Here is a 25,130-nt window from a genome sequence, read left to right as displayed (position 1 = left end):
TGGCTTTGGCTGCAGGGCCCTTGACAATTCTGAGACTCTTCTCCAGCCTCACTGCTGTCTCCCACTGCTCCTTCATCACTGTGAAATTCTCTGCTTCCCTTTCTCCCACACTGTGAAGACCAGCTTCTGTAGAAACTGCTCCAAAAGCAGCTACCTTCTCCTCTCAACATCTTGGCTGCACATGTATGACCCATATGCATACCTGTCCTTCCTTCAAAACGTTCCTTCAATGATTTCCTGCACACTCACTCTGGGTCCTCTTCGTATATCTCTGACTACCCATCCACGGACTCTGAATTAGCCAACTTACACTTTTTGTCCCAAATAGAAGACATGCCCATATCCTTGGCTCTTTGTTTTGCTCTCTCCACATTCCTATTCACAGGAACAGCTAGCACCTCTATGCTGATGATGCCGAAATCTCACTCTCACCTCAGCTTCAGCTTTGCTTGCCTTAGGACAGTTTCACTTGGTATCAGGCCATCACGGCCCATTTAATGGAACTAAAACTTATCTTTGCCAAACTGGTTCATCTTGTACTCACTTATTATGCCAAATATTTTTTAATCAAAAGATCCTTTAAATGTAGGCAGGTGTGTCTCCCTCTCTTCAAGTTTCCTTTTTCCTCAAGGTCTTTGCTCATATTTATAATGTTCTTCCATGACCTCTTTATCTTTTATTTTCTATAATTCCAAAAAAGGCCAATGTTCATTAAATCTCCTCCAACAAACATTGATTCTACCTTACCTCCCACTTGCCTTATTTCTGAATTATTAAAACTCTCAAGTCTATCAATCACTTTATAGATTATCCATTTAATGTAATGCTATCTCACCAACACAACCACAATCATTCATCTGATGTGTGTGCCAGTACAATGAGGGGTGCTGAGAACACAGAAATAAGTGAACCGCAATCTTGGCCCACAGCACATTTAGAGTCCATGGTGGATAAGACAAAGAGATAACTGCCACACACTCATCAATGTCTCAAGAAAGGTGTAACTAAAGAATGATGAATTTCCGAGGTCTGAGGGAGTGATAAGAAGAGGCTCCAAGAAAGAGGTAGCACTCAGTCAGGGTTTTGAAAACCCAAATCTTCTGTTTATATAAATTTTGTCTGCCTGTCTCATTGACTTCACTGTTTTCACCTGATCAAAATCTAGTGCAAACCATAAAATACTATCCGTGGAACAAACAGGGAATAGTATCACTGGTGAGGATTCATGAGAAGGACATTAAAACTTTGTATACTTCCAACTTCAATCAACTATGACTACATGACATTAGCATAATTCTGAAATACAGTTTGATGGGATATGTTTGGACAGATGAGTGTGTGCAGATCTGAGAAGAGAGAAAGTTTTTCCAAGCATGAACTTTGCCTGGTAAGGAGATGAAGCAGGAGGTGTGTCTAGAGCCTGACAGACCAATTTGTAGCCTGGAACATAGGTTATGTGTGCCAGTGGAAGATGCAACTGCAAAGTAGTTAGGTAAAATCACATCTGGCAGTGCTCTGAATGGTTATCTATGAGATTTGCTTGTAAGGAAGGTTGGCAGACGATATATCAAGCAGCTATGTATAGGCTGGGTTGTGGTGGGTCCTAGAAGATGGTGGGATTAGGTGAGAAAGAAGGAAGATCAATCAGGAGGCTGGTAAGAAACAAGGACTGAGATGGGTGGAGGTGGGCGAGTGGGCGGGGCAAGGGTGGCATGGATTTCAGAGGCTCAGAGGTAGAACAATGGAGTGAGATGAAAGGAAACTAGTACTGATTGGATACCTACGATGGGTCAACATGTGTGAAGTTTTTGAGCCTGATAAAATGAAACAACAGTGGATCTCGAGTGGAAAGAACTGAAAAAAAAAAAAAAGAGACTACATTTGGGAGAGACACTGGAGTTACCTAACTATAGTTAGAGCTGCAGGAGTTGTTAACATTGTCAAGGGGAAGGTGTTAGAATATGGAGGAACTTTGGGGACCACTGATAGAAATGATAGAGCAGGCCTGAAGCTCTCAAAAGCCTTGACATGAGGTTCTGCCTTGGGTAACTTTGTCCCGAAGACAGAGATGGCATTTGGGTAAAAGCAGTTGGAAAAAGAAGTGGAGGAACAGCTGAAGTGACACAGAAGTAAAAAGAAGTCACAGTTGTTGGTTTTTAATACATATTTTTATTGATTTCAGAGAGGAAGGGAGAGATAGAAACATCAATAATGAGAGAGAATCATTGATTGGCTACCTTCTGTATACCTTTTACTGGGGATTGAGCCACAACCCAGGCATGTGCCCTGACCGGAAATTGAACCGTGACCTCCTGCTTCATAGGTCAACTCTCAACCACTGAGCCACGCCAGTTGGGCCAAAGTCAGAGATGAGAATTCAGACAAATCCACTGGAAAGAGCAATGGGGAGAGAAGTGGGGAATGTAAAGGGTGTGCGGGATGCTGGGGGAAGAAGCCGTATTTCAGCGGCTCTTTCAATCTGTCTCAAATCATCGACTTGAGAGTGACCTTATTGAAAAAGTTCAAAGCAATACATTCACTCTAAACACGAAGCTTACTTTGCTCTATCCTCTGTGGGCTACTAAAAATGTTTTCGCCTCTGCTGTCCCCTTGGATCTGCAGAGCAGCCCCATAACAGGTTCTCATTCTGTCTGAATCCAGCTTTCCCAGAAGACAAGGACAATTAAGTTCCACTGCTTTGGGTCACTTCATGTTCTTTTTGACTTCTCTGTTCTAAACTGTGCAGAATTAAAAACATAGTGATGAACTTTGCATTTTTCTTACGTGGTTTGTCCCTTATGGCCCCTGTTGGGACTCCATTTCCATTGTGACTCCAAGAATGAGTATAAGAGAAGCAATGGTGGCCTTGGGGAGGGTTTGTGGAATGATCCCAGAATCCCATCTTGAGGTGTCTGTTCCTCTCTTTGCTCAGGGCATCTTGCTACTGACCTGGCACATCTTGCTACTGTCCTGGCACATTTTCTGCATGTCTCTCATTGGAAACCCTGTTTGAGCATCTTCTCAGAGCCAAAACTGTGGGCTTAGTTCTTGGGTTACCATCACAATTCATCCCCTCAATGTAGTGAGGCTGGGCAGTTGATAACCTGGCAACAGTCCCTTTTATAAAGCAGTCTATGGAAGTCTTATATCCTGATCTCATGAGCAGCTCTCACTGGGGCAGGCTCAACATAATGGGCTAGTGTTGGTATCAACAGTGTGTGCTTCTCTAATTCCCAGTGGGTGACTTTTCATCTGTCTTTGGCATAAGTCAGTCCCCCTGCTCGGTGTGTGCCTATTGATACTATTGTTGGCCTCTCCTTGCCATGTGTACACATTAAAAGACAATTAATTGGCAAGTGGTCCAATATGTTACTTTGCATTTCCTAGACAACACATTTTATATTTCTCGTTTTTTCTTTTTTACTGAATTTATTGGGGTAACATTGGTTAATAACATGATATAGGTTTCATGTGTATAATTCTATAATGCATCGCCTGTATACTGTGTTATGTGTTCACCACCCCAACTCAAGTCTCCATTTATCATGGTGAGAATTTCAAGTGCCAGGACCTGGCCACGCAGGAAGATGGTTTTGGGAGGAGAGGGGGGGGGGCCTCCTAATGCCTTTAAAGTCCTGCCACAGGGAGGATGGCCTCAGCAGAAGGTCTTCCCTGACTCCACTCCATGGTTAACTACCACTGATGAGTTTACGTGTGATCTTTGCCACGAAAATAGCCTCAGCTTCCATCATAAATAGTATCCTTAAATCTCAACTGCAATTTGCTCACATCTGGAAACCAGAAGCCTTACCACGGCGTCTGCCACAATTACATGGGCAAGGTGTAAAACCTTTCTGTTTGTTAGGATTTGATTTGCTCATCATGTTTATGGAAGGGTCATTGACTAGAGACAATGCCATTGCTTATGCAAAGGCAAGAATTCTCAATACACAGTAAGTGGAATAAATAAAGAGCAATTGTCTTCCAGAATTCCTGGGAAGCTACTTGAAACCTGGTTCTTTTCTCCATAGACCCAAGTCCTCTCAACCATCATTACCTAACAACCATGTAGTTATGCAGCAATCATGGTTACTTCTACTCAAAAGTGGGAATAGTCTTGTTTTCTAAACTCTGCCTTCCACTATTGAATATAAGGATACTCCCCCTCTGGATTATTCCATTCTGACTGACATAGAAGCTATAGTAATGGTTTTAGGGACCCCCATGGGCATATGTACCAGTTTGCAACACAGTATGCCTATTCTTTAAAATGTACCATTGTCTAGATTTTCCTCTTTTGAAGCTTGGGGAGTAGAAGAATGAGAGAAAAGCCTATGAATCCAGCAACTCAATTTATGTTATTTGATCTCGGCCAGTATAGGGCTTCAGTCAGTCTGGCACTTACTTGAAACCCACACACCCATTCCACTTCTCGCTAAAGGTAGAGACTCAGGCAGGAGGGGCAGAGAGGTGTGGATCGCGAACATGGGTGAAGATGTCAGCGCCTTCAGAGCACACACTCTGGGAGAGCACACCTTTCCTCCAAAGCTGCTGTCTTCTATGAAAGTGTGTTTTTTAAACATATATTTTTATTGATTTCAGAGAGAGAGACAGAAACATCAATGATGAGAGAGAACCATTGACTGGCTGCCTCCTGCACACCCCACACTGGGGATCGAGCCTGAAACCTGGGCATGTGCCGTGACTGGGAATCCAGCCATGACCTCCTGACTCATAGGTCAATGCTCAACCACTGAGCAACACCAGCTGGACTAAAAGTGTATTTGAAACTCCATCTTGGAAATGACTTTTAGAATCACCCAAGAAAACGCACCCTATTATTTTATAGTGACAACAGGTTTCTTACCCTTCAAAGATGCTCTTTAGTTTGGTTGTTTATCCCACTCACTAGAGTTGTTTCCAAATGATATCTGGCTGATTCCAGAAATAAACACACCCTCAGAAGGTGAAGATTTGCCTTTAAATGAGGATGAGCAAAAGAAATGTCCCAGGCTGTGAGGACAAGCTTGAAGAAGGGGTGATCTGAGTATTGGCAATCGGGGTGGAATCAGCATGGAGCTTCCAAGAGGAAGTACTTTAAGGAGTCATTTTCATATTTTGAGCACTGGTCGATTAAACATAAAATCTTCATAGTTCTACATCTGTCTGGAATAGCATGAGGGCAGAATATCTGCTTGCCAAAACATATTGATGGTCACAAGATGTCACTAAGCATGTAACAATGTGGTGGCGTATCACAGTCACATCCTTTGGAGAACTGGGCTCAGGTGTTTCTATGTCAAAGCCACCGAGGACTTCCTTTTTTCTAGCTTTTGCTGGGCATTACACTTCCCCACTAAGCAGACTTCCTTCTGTTAGAATGAAACATCCTTTTCTTCTTTGGTAGAGACCAGGCTTTCATTTCCTGGTCCATTCTCACGTAGGAGGGGGTATGGCCTAGTAGTGGTTGAGTCCCATTGAATTCGATCCATTTGTGTACTGTTGCATCTCAGCAGTGAGAAGATCGGAAGAGAGACACTTAGGGATGGAGAGAGCTCGGCCTTTGGAATCAGAGAGTTCTGGGTTTGAATGCTAGCTCCATCACGGAGGAGCTTGATGTCCTCATCTACAAACCCTGCAGGGTTTCGGGCTGCAGCAGATGACGCATTTGAGGTGCTTAGCACAGTGGGTGCTCAGGAAGCAGGAGCCATTCTAATAATAGTCATACTGTGTGTAAGCACATGGTACAATCCTCATGCTGAGTAGATCCCAAGATGTTAGTTTTCTTCATGTTCTGTGAACACGGAGGAAGAGCAGAAATGGAGCCTGGGGGTGTCCTATAACCTCTTCTCCCCCGCTCCTCCCATTAGGAAGAGGCTGCCATGCCTCCCCCTGCCCTGGATGGCATGGCTAAGGGACATTGAGCTGGACGGCCTCCTAAGTCCTTTCTGACCTCAGCTTCCAGGACTTCCCCCTACCCCAGGAGTCTGGTTTCCAGATGGGCTTCCACCGATGGTTTTTCTCACCGAGTCCTTACGGAGTAGGAGCTGGATGAGGCACAGGCCACTCCTTGGGTAGGACAAAGAGGCACAGACATGCCCCCAACTTGGGGGGGGGGGCAGGGTACAGCTGTCAATCTACCTCGACACCCTGTGAATAAGTGCTCCTGTGGACAAGGTAATAGGCTGGTCACTTTGAAGCTCTTACTTAACCAACCAGCAAGATGGGTGAGGAGTCCTGACTTAGCAAAGAAGCCAGAGTAAAACATTTTATGAGGTGAAGGACTCGCGTGAGGTGGCTAAAAAATGAATGGAAAATGGGTAATCAGGGTAAAGGGGGCAATGCTGTACGTGGTTGCCACACCCACAGCTGACGGATTATAAAGGCTGAGGAGAGGACCAGGGCTTACACCAGAGAAAAGGAATCAGGCTTTGACACTGACCTTCAGAGCTCGGCTCCCTCCCAGCGCCATGCCTTACAACTGCTGCCTGTCCAACCTGAGCTGCCGCTCCAGCTGCCCCGCCCGGCCCTGCGTGGCCCCCAGCTGCCACAGCACCCCCCTGCCCGGGGCCTGCAACATCCCCGCCAACGTGGGCAACTGCGGCTGGTTCTGCGAGGGCTCCTTCAATGGCAGCGAGAAGGAGACCATGCAGTTCCTGAACGACCGACTGGCCAGCTACCTGGAGAAGGTGCGGCAGCTGGAGCGGGAGAACGCGGAGCTGGAGAGCCTCATCCAGGAGCGCTGCCAGCCCCAGGAGCCCCTGATGTGCCCCAGCTACCAGTCCTACTTCCGGACCATCGAGGAGCTGCAGCAGAAGGTGAGGGGTGGGCACCGCGCTGCCATATAGTGACCTATTTATCCAAATTCAACATACCCGCTTCTGAATGGATTTAACACTGTGCAAACTAATGTGGAGAATGATGAAGACACAGACTTCATCCACGCAGGTGTGGCCCACCAAGTAGTCTTAGAACACCTGTTTGGGAAGCGCCACAAGGGAAACTTACAGACTACGGGGAAGGCAAGGCATTAGGCTGAAATCAGTCATAGCAATCTTATACTGTTTCCTACCTAAAAACAGAATATCAGATTCTTTAATTCCATTATGATATCTTGGTCTTGTTTTCAGAGCCTATACCATTAAAAACAAAACAAAACATGTGACCAAATTATTTTTCAGAAGTGGGAATTTCGTTAGTGAATTCTCAAATAGTCAAAGCTTTCAAAACTGTAGCAACAGACTAAAAACAGCAGAAGGGCCCTTGACTCCAGAGCCTCGCCGACAGTCACAGACACTGTGCCACCCTCTAAAGCAGGCATGCACGCAAGTGAGAATTCAGGGCCAGAAATGCAGAAGCAGAAGTGGGGATAAGTAAAGAGTCAGCACAGGGTGCGACTTACTACATAGTGCAAATCAGGGAGGGCTTCCCGGAAGAGACAGCATCCGAGCAGAGTTTGAAGGATGAGCGCTATGCCAATTGCACGAGCTCTTGATTCTCAGAGCGGATCTACTGTCCACAGTTCTGTAGTTCTGACAAAGTGAATGCCAGAAAGAGCTGTGCAATCTGAGGAGCATGCATATTGACCCACTCTTAGTACTAGGCTCAGTGCTGGAGTGAGGGGTGAAGTACTAAGACGATCCAACAGGGGAGAGAGATGTGGAAATGAATGACCATGGTGAAGCCGGTAAGGAGTGTAACTAGCTAAGGGCAAAGTGCGGTGAGAGCTCACGGAAGAAGTGACCCCTGTAAGAGCTGGGGAAGGAGGGGGATGTGGGTTACGCAAGGGGTCTTGCCAGGTGGGTGAGGGCATCCCCGGGCACTTCAGGTAAAGGGAGAAGCTTTGTGCAACAAAAGCCTTGGCCACGGTAACTTGAGGGGAGAGTGGGGAGAGGTCAGCAGGGCAAATACGTGGGTCTGGGAGTAGGATAACCAACTTGTCCCAGTTTGCCTGGGATCTTCCTGGGTTTAGCATCCCAGGAACCCCCTAATCCTAAGCAAACTGGGGCACTGGTCCCACTCTGTGAGTCTTGGTACCCAGGATGCTCAATGCCTACAGGAAGCCAGCAGCAGACCAAGAAGAGAATTCCGGACAGCAGGCACGTTTCCTCTCCACTGTTCTAGTTTTGAAATGATCAGTTCGATCAATCCTCCTTTTATCCCCAAACTGTACATCCAAGAAGACTCGAAGCTATGTGGCTGAATTAAAATAGCTTTTCATGTGAAGACACAAGGCATTCTTGCTTAGTGTAACTCACTTAGTATACTTAATTCTGGCTCCAGATCCTGTGCAGCAAGTCGGAGAACGCCCGGCTGGTGGTGCAGATTGACAATGCCAAGCTGGCCGCGGATGACTTCAGGACCAAGTGAGAATTCTCTAATGACCAGATAAGTCTAGTGAGGGGCAGGCTGAATGGCAAAGTGACGGACTCTGTCCAGGGAGCATGTGAGCAGAAGCTGTCTGGATACTATGGGAGGATTCTTACACTGGCTTAGTTAGGTCCAATGTGTCCAAATCTCCTCACATTGAACCTAAGATTCTGTATTTTAGGTTTAGCTTGAAGGAGCTCAAGAAACCACCCATTCTTTCTCTCTTTCAACTTCATGTCTGGACCAAGTTTGGAAAGTGAATTTCACACCATTTCTTAGAACAAGTTTAGTTAGTCACTCTCAGCCCATGAAAATGCAGGAGGCAAAATCCATGTCAGAGAATCGATCAATTTTTCTAAGTCTGAGCATCACAATCATAAAATCCTTTGCATTTTGATGGGACCCTACAGTTGACAACGTAATTTTACCGATGTCCTTTCTCCATCTTCAGGCCCACCCGATGAAGTGCTAGTGTGGCTCCCCTTTTACAGATGAGGAAGTCAAGGCTCAGAGAGATTAAGGAACTTATGCACAGCCACCGTGTCAAGGTTGAATCTGACTGACTCTATTCACAACACCAGATGGCTTCTCGGAGTAGTTGGAAATGAGGGCGAGACAGTCTGTATGTCAGGCTTATGAAGTTTAGACTCATTGAAGAAGGCAAGATGATAGGACGTAGCTGACAGCAACCTGTGAATGGGCTCTTAGAACAAACGCACTTACTATTAGATTAGAATCTTCTCTTGGGGTCTCAGGGAAGAAATAGGTCTTTTTACTTAGCATGTTGATATTTTTTCCTTTCATAAACTTTGAAAAAAATTTCAAAATACAGGTCAGCCAAGGAAAGCCTGGGAGGAATTCTTCCTCCTTAGCCTCCTTGGACCTTTGGCTGTGTGTGCAGGTACGAGACGGAGCTGGGCCTGCGGCAGCTGGTGGAATCGGACATAACCAGTCTGCGCAGGATCCTGGACGAGCTGACCCTGTGCAAGTCTGACCTGGAGGCCCAGGTGGAGTCCCTGAAGGAGGAGCTGCTCTGCCTCAAGCAGAACCACGAGCAGGTGAGGGTGTCCCAGTCCCCAACATCGCAGTAGTGAGAGTTCCACAACTCCCCTGGGCAGGATAAGATGGGGCTTTGCTAACACAACATTTTGCTGGTTGCTCAAAACATATTTGGGGGATTGTTAGGGAATGAGTCATAGGCCTCCTTTCTTTATTTTTATTTTTAAATCTAAAAGAGTGTGGTCAGTTGACCTATTTCTACTTAGGGCCAGACCTGTAATGAATAGTCCAGACAAAGATGTTTAAAATACTTTCTACTGTTAGATAAGATCTGTTATCTTCTGAATAGATTCCAAATGAATGACTGAGACTGGAACTAGCTAGCAAACTATTTGTATTAGGTGTCACCCTAGATGTTAGAAACCAAGCTGGGTGGTTGGATGGGTGGATAGATGGATGGATGGATGGATGGATGGATGGATGGATGGATGGATGGATGAATGGATGAGGAAAGTGGGAGAAATGAAGGTTGATTCAAATAATGGTTGATTCTGACCTGATGGTTGAATGTAATACTAGGAAATCAGATGCGTGTCTCAAACATTAGATGTTGTGATGAAGAGGATATAACCCTTAACACATAGGGTATGATGGTTAGGAGACATGAAATAAATGGGAGTTGGTAAACCTTATTTCTCCATATCTAAGTAGCAACAGTTATAAACCAGTTATCATGCTAAGCTTATCACGGAGAAAAGAGAAAATCGGGAGAAAATGATAGCATCTTGGAGTGGGAAGAAATACTAGCAATCATTTAACCAAGCAGCCTCATGATACAGATGAGGAGAGGCTCAGACAGGAGGACCGAATCACAAGACCTAATTTAGCTGGGTTTTCCATCTATTGAAATTCAACTCATAAATCCTAAATTTCAGTGCAAACCTCTTCCAACCACACCAGACTTCCTCAAAGAAAGTTTATTTTAGACTCTTTCTGTGGGTTCACTCCTTCCCCTTCCTCCACCAGGAAGTCAACACCCTGCGTTGCCAGATTGGAGACCGCCTCAACGTGGAGGTGGACGCTGCCCCCACCGTGGACCTGAACCGCGTGCTCAATGAGACCAGGTGTCAGTATGAGGCCCTGGTGGAGACCAACCGCAGGGACGTGGAGGAATGGTACACCAACCAGGTGGGCATCTCGGCACACGGCCACCCGGGACCTCGGGACCCTTAAGGCAGGGTCTGATCCTGTCTCTCACCTTTGGTGTTTCAGACCCAGGAGCTGAACAAGCAGGTGGTGTCCAGCTCAGAGCAGCTGCAGACCTGCCAGGCGGAGATCATTGAGCTGAGACGCACGGTCAACGCCCTGGAGATCGAGCTGCAGGCCCAGCACAACCTGGTGGGTATTGTTCAGACCTGCTGGTGAGAAAATGAGGTCGGGGAATCAGAGTCACAATTTTACCTTACTTAGTAAAATACAACGGTTACCATTTCTAGAGTCACAGGGCAGCCCTTGGGTCATAGTTTCTTTAACTCTTGAAGCTTGTGATGTCTATGGAGGCCTATGGGAGACATGCTAAAGGAGCAGCTCTGTGACATTCTTCCTCTTCCCCACACAGAGGGACTCACTGGAGAACACGCTGACAGAGACGGAAGCCCGCTACAGCTCCCAGCTGTCCCAGGTGCAGTGCATGATCACCAACGTGGAGTCCCAACTGGCTGAGATCAGGGGTGACCTGGAGCGGCAGAACCAGGAGTACCAGGTGCTGTTAGACGTCAAGGCCAGGCTGGAGTGTGAGATCAACACGTACCGGGGCCTGCTGGAGAGCGAGGACTGCAAGTGAGTACCCACAGGCAGCACATGCCCATTTCTACTGAATGGATACATTAAGGACTTTGCAAGTCAAGTTTCAGAAGCCAATATGTCTTTGGAGACCAGATGTACGGTATTTTTGCTACCGTAACCTGGGCTAAAGGTATTTTCTGGTCCAAAAGATACTTGAGAGACTTGACTTGGATGCTGATGGGTAAATAAAGCTTTGTACCTTCAGGGTGGGATTTAACCCAAGCACCCAAATCCATTGTTTTGTGGATCCCAGTTGGACCCATCTGAGGTAGGCAGAATGGAGATCATATAACCATCATCGAGATGAGCATTTGAATATCAAAAGGGAGTATAACTCAGTAACTCAGGGTCCAGCATTTGTCCCCTAACACAGAATTTTTTTGAATACAGTCTTGTTGACTTTTCACAATTCTGTATGGTAGGTCCTACTAATCCTGTTTTAGGGGGAAGGCCAAGGCTTAGAGGGAGGAAGTGACTTGTCCACGACTCCAGGGTTACAGAGCGAGGGCTGGGATTACAACACAAGGCTTGGCTCTTTTCTGCCACCACTGTCTGACTTTTAGAAGGGGTGATCAGAAGAGGCTTGGCTCCTTAAGGTGTCAGAGAATGAATTCCTCTTGTCCCCATGTCTCCTTGGGTTGAGTCCCCTCCCTTTTAAAAAAGAAATTATCCCTCTCATGCTAACAAGCTAATGCTTCTGTGTCCCAGCCTGCCTTGCAACCCCTGCGCCACAACCAACGCCTGTGACAAGCCCATCGGGCCCTGCGTCACCAATCCCTGCGCCCCTTGTGGCCCCCGAACCCGCTGTGGGCCCTGCAGCACCTTTGGGTGCTAGACATCCTGGTGCCAGCAGGAGGATCGCACGAAGACAGAAGACCACGGATGGACCAGCCCTGTTTCTCTGACAACCATCATCGCAGGAACTCGCCGCAGGCATCACCATCGATCCTGGTCTAGAAGAAGAACATATGCCCAGCGTGTGGCTGGCTCTGAGCCCTGCCTGCCTGATCCTCTTCATTCAAGGCTGCTCTCCTGTAGTTATTGTCTGACCTGAGAGTCAGACAGGTCTGGGCCATGACAGTGTCATCTGAGATGTTTTGTGGTTCTCTCTGTTGCTATGACCTTCTCTCGCAGTTCCCCAGCCCCTTTGCACATCTTCTAATAAACTTTCCTCTTGCAAAGCAGAGATGATGTGTATTCATACTTTTCCAAGTGTTCGCTCTATGTTATGTGCTTCTTATAAACCCACTTGAAAGCTTAGGCGGACTGTGTAGTTGAATCCTCTCCTAAAAGGTCTTTGTCATCATTAATTAACATTCATTAAGCACAAGGAGCCCTAGCATGCACTCAGGCCAGCAGGAAACCAGTGGGGCCACGAGGGCAAGAGGCCTCATCTAAATATGATAAACACATTCATTATGGGACCTTACTTAGTAAAATACAACGGTTACCATTTCTAGAAAGTTCCACTGTTTCTTTCCCAAGTGCCTACAAGAAGAAGGACAGCAACCAAGTACCAGGAACTGCATGGCTAATTTTCTCTCTTGCTCGCATAGTAACGATCATGGGACTGAACCCAGAGCTCACGCTCTGAATGTCAGTTACATGTGAGGTGTGACTATGAAAGAATAAAACTGATTTCAAACAAGCACTCTGACTTTATGCATCCTTCAACGTTGTCACCTGGGGAAAGATGATGCTATTAGCACCCCAAACATCTCTTGAAACTCCTTTGGGCAAAGAACTCATAATAGTGGGAGCCTTATATTTGAGTAATACCCAACAGATTTTTCAAGTGTTTTACTTCTCATTTGAATGTTTTAATCACTGAGATTAAATTTGGATTTGGGGGCCCCTCCCCCATAAAAAAATACTTTAGCATCAAACTAGGACACCGAATGTTTGCCACTGTGAAAACTGACAGCTTTGCTGGAGCCCTGCTCCTACTGGTGCCCATTGATGTCGGCATAGGTTAGTGGCTCCCATGGCTATGGTGCTGTGGTCTGTGCGATGCCACTGTCCCAGTCATTGGCCAAACTGCTAGTCATGCCTTCTTTCCTTCAGATGAAGCTGACACTATCTCCCCCTGCTGTGATGATGTCTGCTCCAATCTTGGTCTTCAATTCATACTCTGGTTCTTTGAATGTTTACTCCATTGTCATTGATGTTGTTGGATCTCCCTTATCCAGACTTAAGGCATGAGACCCTGGAAGATAATTGAGTGACACTCCATGCTGTGCGCAGATTGTCCCAGACCCGGTGGGTGCATTCCACTCTCTCTTCCTTCCTTCAGGGCGAGTTCAATCCCAGGAACCACCTCCACGCCTTGTACAAATACCCCTTCTCTTCAGTTCTCTGTAAACGCTGGGACCACTGTCCACCAATAGTTGCCTGCAGCTGCCTTTATCAGGACAGGTGCTTCCCAAACCCCATTGTCTTTTGTGTTTTGTTGTCATTGCTGAAAAGCCTATTGCCAATCTAATGGTGGTTCTATTGCTGATAATCCTTTTTTTTCCTCTCTTGGACTGTTTCTAAGATTGTCTCTTTGTTTCTAGTGCTGTGTAGCTTCAATGCATTATGTCTAAGGCTGGGGCTGGTTTTGTTTTCCTACTTAGGAGTGAGGGGCTTCTACAACTGATTCATGCTTTTCAACACCTGTGTAAAATTCTCAACCACTATCAATTTTGAATATGGCTTCTGTCCTATTCTGTTTTCTCCTTCTGAATTATTATTTTAAAAATAGCTTTATTGAAATACAACTCATACCATAATATATAATTCACATACCATAAAATTCACCTATATGAAGTATATAGTTCAATGATTTTAAATATATTGATAGAATAATGTAACCTTTACATAATTTTAGAATATTTCATCATCCCAAAAAAGAAATCTTCTACCCAATTAGTAGTCACTCCCATTGCCCCCCACCCTCCAGGCCTAGGCAACCCCTATTGTCTCTATAGATTTGCCTATTCTGGATATTTCCTATGAATGGAATCATACAATATGTGGTATTTTATGACTGGCTTTTTAAAATATAGCATACTAGTTTAAATTTAGAAAAATAAGAGCAAATAGTGCCTAAGTCACTAAGAGCAAGTTCAATTTTTTCTTCGTTAAATCTTCCTGTAACAATGAACATACATTTTTTTTAAGTTCACCTTTTCCTTAGGGTGCAGTCTTTTGAGAGATGTAACTTTTTCAATGGTTTGAGTTTCAACACTCACAAAGATCGAAGACCTTGTCTCCTGTCCCTTATTTCTCTAGTCTAATGCACCTTTCCCCATTTTAGACTCTTCCACAAACTCTCCACGAGAGCCTCGGCAAGCTTCTTCCCCCTCTGGGTCAATGCCTTCCCATTTGCAAAATGAAAGAGTTGGATGAGATGGCTGCCTAGGTCCTCCTTGGCAGTGCCAACATTCTAAGATTCTAGACTTCATATGACTTAGGCACTATTTGCAGAAAAGACATTTTATCATCACGTGTGTAGGAAATCCATTCTAAGAATGTCGTCCGGTGAAGTAATCGTGAAATACCCAGTTGTCTTGGGCTGTGGGCTGACAGCCCATTGAGAGAACATTTCTCCAAGGTTGGGTCCTCTTGGCATTCTCTTCACCTGCAGCTCAGACCTACACATCAGCCAATTCATGAGCAACAGGTCCTTTGATCCCATAGGAAGCTTAGTTTCCCTTCATCACTTCCTAATAGCTCCCTTTTGAAACTGGCAAACTCAGCAGTTACCACAAGAGTGTGAATGCCAATCATGACAAAGGCTTTATTTCCAGAATAACAAGCTCAAGGGCAACTTAACGATTATGTTGGAATAGGAGCCTTACCTGGGTCCCTTTACAACTCTTTATTGCTTTAGAAGACTTGTAAGAATTTCCTTTTGGAATTTTTAATGTCAATTTTATGTCTTTTTCTTGTACAGAAGTAATATATGTGTTTTTAAAAAATTTGGAGGAGACAAAAAAGAGTAGAAAAGAAAAAAAAAAGCATTCATAATCCTACCATTCAAAAGCATGCAGTGTTATCATTGTAGTGTGGTTCTATTTTATCTCTCAATCGTCCTCATTGTTACAATCATTTTAATTTTAATATAACTATTTGTCTACCTTATTTTGGGTAAATGTATTGCTCTTGAGTAGGGTCATCATTTGAACAGTTGTGATTCTAAGTTTCTCCAAATGGTGGGATATAATTCTGTATCTGATGGGATATAATTGTATCATCAATGTAAAAAAATTGAAATCAGGCCATAAAGTACTTCAATATTGCTGAATTCCATCATCTCCACATTCACCCTTCATTCTTCTTCAACTAAGCATATGTATGGACAACAAGATTTTCTCCCCTCTCCCCCTCACTGCCTTTAATTTCTCTCCCTAGGACCTAGGTAATGGCAGATCAGATTGGTTGTGAAATTATTTAACACTTCTGAAGCATGGTGATGGGGACTGGGAATTCAAGGGGTCAGCAGATTTGGGTTCAAGTGATAAGACCCTAAGCCAGCCATTCCTCCATCCTGTGCCTCAGTTTCCTCATTTGTACAATGAGAGACTTGAATGAGATAACCATTAAGATCCTTAGCATCACACTTGTTCCAAGATTTTCCCTCTCTCTCTGGATAATTTTGGCATTTGAGCTCTACCTTAGGAGGTGGGAGGAGGAAAGGAAGAGCAGATCAGTCTGGTTGCTGATCTACAGCTGTAACTGAGGGGCTTGGGCTCTGCTCTGAGCACCTTTATTTGAGTTCTGCTGTGTCCCCTGCTAGGACGATGGCAAGAAGCCCCTCCTCTCCCTGGGCAGTACATCTAGGCACACAACTGAATTCCTTCCTCATCACCTCCCTTTAGGATATTAAGTACGTCTCCCCTTATGCCTTGCAACAAAACAGAAGTTACAGGCATGGACAGTTCCAAGCGCTTCTGCTTCTTGGCTAATTGTTCCTACATCACCAACTATTATAAATCATCAGATCCAAACAAGACTGACAACTTGAAGCTGCATAAAGCACACTAATTATGGTAAGAAAGTCTGTATGGGTAAGAGCAAAGCTCACAAGCTTTATAATCAGGTGTACAAACTGACTGTGGCAGGACTTCTCTAAACCATGAACATCTCAGCTCAGGGTGTTTAAAGTCTCAGTTTACCGAAGTTCCATGCGGGTGTTATTCTGAAGAGCACAGGTGTGGTGTATACCTGTGTGACTCTGGAAAGGTCCTGGCAACTTCCTGGTCAATTTACCCAAGACCCTCTCCATGGTTCTGATCTTACCGGGCCCCTTGGCCGCACTAAGAGTTTTGACGTTCAACTCCACTTTGATGCTCTCTCCTCCTTGACCTTCTATCATGCCATGAACCAGCTCTCTTCATGTTCTCTCGCCAGTTCTCCATTTCATCCTGCTCTCTGGCTGGGGAGTTTTCCAAAGTTCGGTCCTCAGCCCCTTGCTGTTCTTCTCTTTGTGCACTCTCTCCCTGGGCTTATTTCTCCAGCACTCATATCTGCAGTGGGATTATATCTGTCAGGAATTCTAGTCAACTCCGAGGACCTGCTGAGCATTTCCCTGTTCCTTCAAATGCAGCTTATCAAGAATGAAACAATATCACTTCTCTCCTTAGAACCTTCAATGGCTCCCCTTTGCCCTTAAGATAAAGCCTAAACTCAAGGACCTTCATATGAGGGTCCTTCATGCCTTCAGGGAACTCATCTAGAGAGAGAGGTAGACATGAATCATGACAATGCCATGTTCAAGGTGAGATGAGAGCTTGGGCAGGAGGAAGAGAGGATCTGTCAGAAGTTAGGAAAGGAGGTAGGTCATCTGTACCTATGCACAGGGGAGGATGGAAAGATCTGCTTCTCCTCCACCCTAATCTGTCACTCCCTGGCTCACACGGTCCTTACTGAGCCTCTCCCAGCTCCTCTGATGCAGAACTTCCCAACTTACTGAGGTCTGAGAAGTTAGGGAAGGAGGTAGTTCACTTATTTAGGAAGCATAGTATGATGGAAAGAGGAGAGATCCGTGCTGGCATCATAAATTCACAACATATTAACTCCTACCCTCTATGCCTCACTTTGTGCATCTGTAAGATGGGTATAATACCACTCACTCTTGAAGGCTCATGGTGGGGAGTGAATGAGATCATGTTTCTGAAGTGTCTAGCACCACCTTGGGCCTGTGTAGGTGCCCAACAAATGCCAGCTCCATCTGATCACAGCCCTGGTCTGACCCTCCATTCTTCACTGTTCCTTGTCCGAACCATGATCCTGGTGAATATCTGTTATTTGGTTGATTGACATTATCACGGATATGGGTGGTGCCCGCATATCAGGCAACGGCCACTGGGAACCAGGCAGTTTGACTGGTTCCAGAGGGATTTATTCTTCTTTCTGAGAACATGGGTTTGGAAGCCAGTGCTGGAAATTTGACCTAGCCAAGGACAAATGGACAGGCAGGAGCTAAGTTTTTCTGTCGTAGCGAGCAGAGCCAGAGGCTTGCCAAGGAGTCAGGGCTGGGAAGCCAGGTGTCCCTGGCCCGCCACGCCCAGTAATAAAGGCCGGGGCGTTCGCGAGGCCAGCGCTTTGAAGCCACACAGTGAGGCTCTTACTTCATCGACGCTCAGCATGGACGAGGAGTCCTGAGGTGGGGAGAAGCCCCAGTAAAGACTTTTATGAGGTGAGGGACTCTTCTGAGGAAACATAACAAACCCAGGGGAAGGGCTTCTGACAATCGCCAAGTAAGTAGGAATGAAAGGGCTGCCTTCCACGTCCACACCCTCTGCGGAAGGGGTATAAAGGCTCCCAGAGCGAGGAGACCCACACGCTCCTTGGAGAACCGGGACTCTGTCTTCCGTCAGCGCCTCGCTCCCTCCCAGCACCATGCCTTACACCTGCTGCCTGCCCAACCTGAGCTGCCGCTCCAGCTGCCCCGCCCGGCCCTGCGTGGCCCCCAGCTGCCACAGCACCCCCCTGCCCGGGGCCTGCAACATCCCCGCCAACGTGGGCAACTGCGGCTGGTTCTGCGAGGGCTCCTTCAATGGCAGCGAGAAGGAGACCATGCAGTTCCTGAACGACCGCCTGGCCAGCTACCTGGAGAAGGTGCGGCAGCTGGAGCGGGAGAACGCGGAGCTGGAGAGCCTCATCCAGGAGCGCTGCCAGCCCCAGGAGCCCCTGATGTGCCCCAGCTACCAGTCCTACTTCCGGACCATCGAGGAGCTGCAGCAGAAGGTGAGGGGTGGGCACCGCACTAGCCGGGCAGGATGTTGTGTGTGTGTGTGTGTGTGTGTGTGTGTGTGTGAGGGGGCGGGGGGAATGTGAGCTCTGATTCAGAAATAAGACGGGCTCTCGGGGGGACTGAAACACAGGGGTTCAAGTCTGGCTTTTCCAGTTTGTTTCCTGGAGGCCCATGTTGTTCTAGGCTCAGGACTGTTAGGTCTGAACATTTGCATAGTGTTAGTCTATGTGGAGGTAGCAGCACTTTGCATAAATACGCTGTAATTAAAAGCTGCTGTGCATTTGCCAAGCTCCGGAATTACTACCCTGGGGTGAGAGAAAAGACTGGGCCCGAGAACCTTCGGTAAAGCAGAACCTTCTGTAAAGACCGGACCTTTTTCTCTCTCCCGCATCTGGATTTCCGACGGCTCTGACCTCTTACTACTGTCCTCTGTGGGACCCCAATCTCTGTGACCTCATTGTCCTGACCTAGATGCCTCTGGGCTTCTCCTGCTTGTACTGTCCAGCGAGGGCATGCAATGGTTGGCTAGAACCAGAAAGCGTGAGAACTGCCTACCAGGACATGGTGCCAAGGCATCCTGCGTGGCCGGGAGGGCGTGGCTGCTTTCCTGACGCAGCCCACGCTCCCAGCTGCAAGTTCATTTCCTTATTGATCTTCCCCGCTGGATTGGGAGTTTCTTGAGGGCAGGATCTAGTCCTGACTCATTTTTGTATCCTCAGCTCTTAGAGGATATGCCAGACATATAGTAAGTTTTAAAAAAATAAATGCTACTTATTATCAGCTTCTCAGTACTGCTTATTAGGAAAGAAAAAGAAAGATCATTTATCTACTGATACTTTTCTGGGTGTTCTTTTCAAATTAAATTTCTCAAATAGTTATTGAGCACAGAGATAGCACGTAATAGTCTTATATAAGATCTACTAGGGTTTTCCTCACTGTGCTCCTTCCAGATAGATAAATTAGTAGGGATTGCCGCTGCTGAAAGTAACCCAGCTCACTCCCGCCCGTGTTCCCAGCTCACTCCAGCCCGTGTTCCCAGCTCACTCTAGCCCGTGTTCCCAGCTCACTCTAGCACGTGTTCCCAGCTCACTCTAGCCCATGTTCCCAGCTCACTCCAGCCCGTGTTCCCAGCTCACTCCAACCCATGTTCCCAGCTCACTCTAGCACGTGTTCCCAGCTCACTCTAGCCCATGTTCCCAGCTCACTCTAGCCCGTGTTCCCAGCTCACTCTAGCACGTGTTCCCAGCTCACTCTAGCCCGTGTTCCCAGCTCACTCTAGCACGTGTTGGGTCTTCCAGATCCTTTGCAGCAAGTCGGAGAACGCCCGGCTGGTGGTGCAGATCGACAACGCCAAGCTGGCCTCGGACGACTTCAGGACCAAGTGAGTGGCAAGCGGGGTGCTGCCTTCTCTCTGTCCTCTCCGTGCCCTTAGCCTGTGCTCAGCACTGACAAACATCAACAGAGCGTTTCCCTGCGTGTGTTCCCCAAGGGCTCGAGGCTCACCAGAGCTGAGACCTCTTTTCCGGATTCACCTCCTGCTTCTCTGCAGAATGACATTCCCTAACCTAGTGCAGGAGCCTGCTCCCCAGTGCTCTCCTGTGCACAGAATTCCATTGGGAGACTACGGGAGGTGTATTAATTTTGGACATCTCACCATTTTTATGGGCTTTTATCCCTTTAAGTCCAGTGGCTCTTATTTATTAAAAATAATTACAGCCCAGCTGGTGTGGGTCGGTGGTTGAGGGTCGACCTATGAACCAGGTGGTAGGTCAGGGTTCAATTCCCGGTCAGGGCATATGTTCGGGTTGCGGGCTCGATCAACGATTCTCTCTCATCATTGATGTTTCTTTCTCTCCCTCTCCCTTCCTCTCTGAAATCAATAAAAAATATATTTTTAAAATAATCGCCAGGGCATTTTTCTCTAGGAGCTACTGCTCGGTGTTAAAAACCTAAATGAAGGAGATGTCTGTACAAAACACAAGCCCCAACTCCCAGTTGTCTGACAAACCAAACCAGAGTCTAGGTCAGGCCTGTGTCCGATGCTCCTGTTATGTATCGCAGGTATGAGACGGAGATGGGCCTGCGGCAGCTGGTGGAGTCGGACATAAACAGCCTGCGCAGGATCCTGGACGAGCTGACCCTGTGCAAGTCCGACCTGGAGGCCCAGGTGGAGTCCCTGAAGGAGGAGCTGCTCTGCCTCAAGCAGAACCACGAGCAGGTGAGCTTTCCCAAGGAGCAACGGGCTTGAACTTGCCACGGCCCGTTTCCAACCCCACGGGGTGTGTGTGGGAGAGGCTCGGCAAGCTGGGGAATGTGTTTTCCAAACAAAAAGGGGTTTATCGAGAATGAGTAACCTAAAAATCCCTGACAGCCGATTAGGAGTTTCCTGCCGGAGGCAGGAATGAGAGTGAAGGAAGCTGGCGAGCCCAATAATGAAAGGCCGGCAACCAGGCAGCCTCCTCTGCCCCCAGGTCAGAGCAGGTCTGCAGGGGTCTTCTACCCAAATTCCCCACTTAGCAGCTGGAGAGGCCAGGATGAGGCCTCTCGACACAGCAGAGAGGGCTGAGCTGGAATCGAAGCCTCTCTCTTCCTTCCATCTCATTCAGAGCGCTTTCTGCTGGACAGAACTGTCTACAGGAAACACAGGAAAATGCTCACCACCACTGCTCGGGTGCACAATAAAGAAAACTGATATCACGTGCAAACCTTAAATTCCCGAACAATGTAAATGGTGATAGTTGATGTTACTCAAGTGCGTGTTGTGTGCCAAACGTTGTACCAAGTGCTTTAGAACTCCAGAGGTAGAAACTGGGGCATTTAGAAGCTTCTAGAAGCCATACAGTAAGGGGTAGAGGTGAGACCCAATTCAAACCTGCCTGACATCCACCGAAGCCCACGCATCACACAGTGTTGGCTCAGTGAGATTAGCAGCGAAATGAAGAGACACTGACTTCCTCCAGCAAGATCTATGCTGGTGGAATCAACAAATCACCAGTTATGCGCCAATGGCAGATTTTGAAGTAAGCAGTCTTTAATTCATCTTTAGCCAGACTCTATCCTTTTTATTACCCATGGTTAAGAATCCAACATAAGAGGCTTTCTGGTCTACCAGCAAAAAACTCCGAACTTGGTGTTTGGGGACCCACGGTGCAAACTGTGGTCCATTATACTTCACCTTCCGCATGAGGAGTGGTACACTGAACACGAGGGTGGAAAGAGGTCATGGACTTGAAAGCACTTTGTAGAGTGAAATACGCAGATTACTCATGAATATAGAACCCAGTTAATGAGAGGATCAGAGGGAACTGAGCTGTTGAAAGCTTATGAATGATCACAAGTTGAATTGCATTCTTAGAGGAGAGGATCAGGATCCTTTAATTTTTTTAAATCATTACAATGTAATAAATACTGTTCAAATATTTTAAATCTTCCATCAGGAAGTCAACACCCTGCGTTGCCAGATTGGAGACCGCCTCAACGTGGAGGTGGACGCTGCCCCCACCGTGGACCTGAACCGCGTGCTCAATGAGACCAGGTGTCAGTATGAGGCCCTGGTGGAGACCAACCGCAGGGACGTGGAGGAATGGTACACCAACCAGGTGGGCATCTCAGCACACGGCCACCCAGGACCTCGGGACCCTTAAGGCAGGGTCTGATCCTGTCTCTTACCTTTGGTGTTTCAGACCCAGGAGCTGAACAAGCAGGTGGTGTCCAGCTCAGAGCAGCTGCAGACCTGCCAGGCGGAGATCATTGAGCTGAGACGCACGGTCAACGCCCTGGAGATCGAGCTGCAGGCCCAGCACAACCTGGTGGGTATTGTTCAGACCTGCTGGTGAGAAAGTTGGGGAATCAGAGTCACAGGGCAGAACTTTGGGTCACAGTCTCTTTAACACTTTTTTTTAAAAATACATTTTTATTGATTTCAGGAAGGGAGAGAAGAGAGAGAGAGAGAGAGAGAGAGAGAGAGAGAGAGAAACATCAATGATGAGAGAGAATCATTGATCAGCTGCCTCCTCCATGCCCCCTAAGGGGGATTGAGCCTGCCACCCAGGCATGTGCCTTGACTGTGACCTTCTGGTTCATAGGTTGATACTTAACTACTGAGCACCACAGGCTGGGTGTCTCTTTAACTCTTGAAGCTTGTGACTTCTATGGAACCCTATGGAGGGACATGCTAAAGGGTGACAGTCTTCCTCTTCCCCACACAGAGGGACTCACTGGAGAACACGCTGACGGAGACGGAGGCTCGCTACAGCTCCCAGCTGTCCCAGGTGCAGTGCATGATCACCAATGTGGAGTCCCAGCTGGCTGAGATCAGGGGTGACCTGGAGCGGCAGAACCAGGAGTACCAGGTGCTGCTGGACGTCCGGGCCCGGCTGGAGTGTGAGATCAACACGTACCGGGGCCTGCTGGAGAGCGAGGACTGCAAGTGAGTATGAAGCTAGTTATACTTGCCTTGAGGGCACACGAGGTTGCTGGGTGGGGGGGGGGGGAGGGCTCTTCTTGATGGAAATTATTTTATAACTCCAAGAGTTTGGTTGGCAACAAAGGAAGAAAGATATAAAGAAAGTGCGTTTAGTATCTTCCAGTTTCTTCGCTCATGTCACGCTAACTTGCCCCAATGGTTTTGTCTCCAGTCTTCCCTGCAACCCATGTGCTACAACCAACGCATGTGACAAGCCCATTGGACCCTGTGTCTCCAATCCTTGTGGCCCGCGTGTTCGGTGTGGGCCTTGCAGTACCTTTGTGTGCTAAAGGCCCTGGTTCCAGGAGGAGGAGAAGGGCTCCGAAGTCACATCTCAACTCTACTTGGTTCAAACACCTCCAAGAGTGACCACTTAGGATAAAGGAAGAAACTCCTCTCGCACCAGCTTCCAGGGTTCACCTCTAGGCTCCTGCTGAAGTTCCTGGCTTGATTCTTTCCTGTAAGAGATGGCAGAGACACCTCACTGTCTCCATCTTCTGAGACACATAGAGAAATCTATAACAGGGTCAAGTAATATCTGTTATCACAGTGACACATTTACATAATGTGTTATGCTTTCACAGGTACTCATCTAGATGTGACTTTAAAATAAGTTCATTAAATGTGATATTGCTGATGGGCACACTATGAAGCTAAACATAATTGGGAGACATTTTCCTTGTCACTCTTTTGGTCTTTGGAGATGCAATAACAGATCCCTTGTTAACCTCCTAATAAACTTCTAATCTGGCACAAAAGTGATAACTGTCCTGTTCGTTCATCAATTCCAAAGTTGGGTGTCTTGTATAAATAAAAAGTAACCGGTGTTCTTCCATCAGATGAAGGGATCATTCACTCTAATATATGGTCTGTGATTTCTGCTTAAAGGAAAAGTCTCCACTAGACACACCCACTCATTCTTGTGGATTTCATGTTTGGGAAGAAGGTGGTGGGAAAGGAATGGCAAATCCATGAGGGTCTCTGCAAACGTGTTCAGTCAAGCTCTTCAGAGGGAACATGTGAGCGAATCACAGAAACAGGTCAACAACAGGAGGAAGTGGATCTTGAGAGGAAGTCTGTGCCTCTTGGCAATGTGAAATATTGTAACCTGGAAAGAACTGGTGAATTTATACTCAGCCAAAAATTATCTTCTCCAACTCAATCTCCACATGTTGGAGAGGTTTTTGTCCATGGCCATCAAAATCAAGCAGTGACTATTTTTGTTCCTGAAAATTTCATAGTTATTAACATGTGCAGAAATATATTGTACACAGAACCAGACCTTCAAGTCAATGCATTACAAGTCATTAAACCAAAATGTTAAAAAAGACTCCTTTTCAATCACATTCTCTCACCAAAATGTTATTAATGTTAACATTATCTTTCATATTACTGAATTACGATATATTTTGGGAGTGCCAATGTTTATGTCTACTTTATAATAAAAACTAATATAATTTTGAAAGTTTTATCACAGATGACTTAGTCCTTTAAAAATTTTTATTAGTCAGGTCTGGTATATATTTAACAACATGCATAATGTTTTACAGATGTAGTATATATACATATTATAAAATGCATAAAAATAAGTAAACATATTATAGGTTTGGACTCAAAATTTTTTTAGTAGGGGCATAAAAAGAAATATGGTGAAACCCAGCAGATTGGTGAGCCCTGTTTCCCCTTAACCCCTTGAAAAATTGGGATATGACATTTCAACCTGACATAAAGGTGTGGGTGGAAATTCTTTGGAACACACGTCTGATTGAAGCGTTGAAAGTCAGACAGTTTTGTTTTGGTCACAAAGATCCTTTTCACAGTGAGAAGACTGATCGTCCTCACCACTGTGGGAGGGGATCATTCAGTCACTGAGGGCCCCCCATACAGCAAAACAGCAGTGGATTCGCTTCCTTTGCCTGAGCTGGACCTTCATCCTCCCCTGTCCTTGGACATCATGCTCCTGGTTCTCTGGTTTTCAGACTCAGACAGAATCACACCACCAGCTGTCCTGGTTCTCTGACTTGCAGATGGCAGATCAGGGGACTTGTTAGTCTCATAATCACATGAGCCATGTTCCATCATACATCTCATCATATATATCTCCTATTGGTTCTGTTTCGCTGGAGAACCCCAATACGTGGATGGAGAGTGCCAAGATGGCAGGTAATGGGCTCTGTGGTGGCATGAATGTCCCAAACATAAAATACAGGC

General features: G+C 46.5%; 2 protein-coding genes across 2 annotated transcripts; both read left to right on the top strand.

Annotated features, from left to right (window-relative positions):
• Positions 1-6,467: 6,467 nt before the first annotated feature.
• On the top strand, positions 6,468-12,049 carry LOC103289291 (keratin, type I cuticular Ha3-I). The gene is made up of 7 exons (XM_008145140.3): positions 6,468-6,818; positions 8,284-8,366; positions 9,272-9,428; positions 10,396-10,557; positions 10,642-10,767; positions 10,988-11,208; positions 11,923-12,049. Exons 1-7 carry the CDS (start codon positions 6,471-6,473, stop codon positions 12,047-12,049), a joined length of 1,224 nt encoding a protein of 407 aa, XP_008143362.2. The 5' UTR covers positions 6,468-6,470.
• Positions 12,050-17,861: 5,812 nt separating this feature from the next.
• On the top strand, positions 17,862-23,759 carry LOC103291026 (keratin, type I cuticular Ha3-I). The gene is made up of 7 exons (XM_054709124.1): positions 17,862-18,447; positions 19,753-19,835; positions 20,516-20,672; positions 21,892-22,053; positions 22,138-22,263; positions 22,663-22,883; positions 23,092-23,759. Exons 1-7 carry the CDS (start codon positions 18,100-18,102, stop codon positions 23,207-23,209), a joined length of 1,215 nt encoding a protein of 404 aa, XP_054565099.1. The 5' UTR covers positions 17,862-18,099; the 3' UTR covers positions 23,210-23,759.
• Positions 23,760-25,130: the final 1,371 nt, after the last annotated feature.

Source organism: Eptesicus fuscus, chromosome 20 (genome assembly GCF_027574615.1).
Source record: "Eptesicus fuscus isolate TK198812 chromosome 20, DD_ASM_mEF_20220401, whole genome shotgun sequence".
Lineage (NCBI taxonomy): Eukaryota > Metazoa > Chordata > Mammalia > Chiroptera > Vespertilionidae > Eptesicus > Eptesicus fuscus.
Note: the sequence above shows the minus strand (reverse complement) of the source record. Positions and strands in the feature narration are given on the sequence as shown.

Excerpts from the sequence above, each read along its gene's own strand:
- LOC103289291 (XM_008145140.3), top strand. The coding sequence starts at position 6,471 with ATGCCTTACAACTGCTGCCTGTCCAACCTGAGCTGCCGCTCCAGCTGC. Across the intron at positions 6,819-8,283 it reads TCGAGGAGCTGCAGCAGAAG|ATCCTGTGCAGCAAGTCGGA; the intron begins GTGAGGGGTGGG and ends TTCTGGCTCCAG. Across the intron at positions 8,367-9,271 it reads GCGGATGACTTCAGGACCAA|GTACGAGACGGAGCTGGGCC; the intron begins GTGAGAATTCTC and ends CTGTGTGTGCAG.
- LOC103291026 (XM_054709124.1), top strand. The coding sequence starts at position 18,100 with ATGCCTTACACCTGCTGCCTGCCCAACCTGAGCTGCCGCTCCAGCTGC. Across the intron at positions 18,448-19,752 it reads TCGAGGAGCTGCAGCAGAAG|ATCCTTTGCAGCAAGTCGGA; the intron begins GTGAGGGGTGGG and ends TGGGTCTTCCAG. Across the intron at positions 22,884-23,091 it reads CTGGAGAGCGAGGACTGCAA|TCTTCCCTGCAACCCATGTG; the intron begins GTGAGTATGAAG and ends TTTTGTCTCCAG.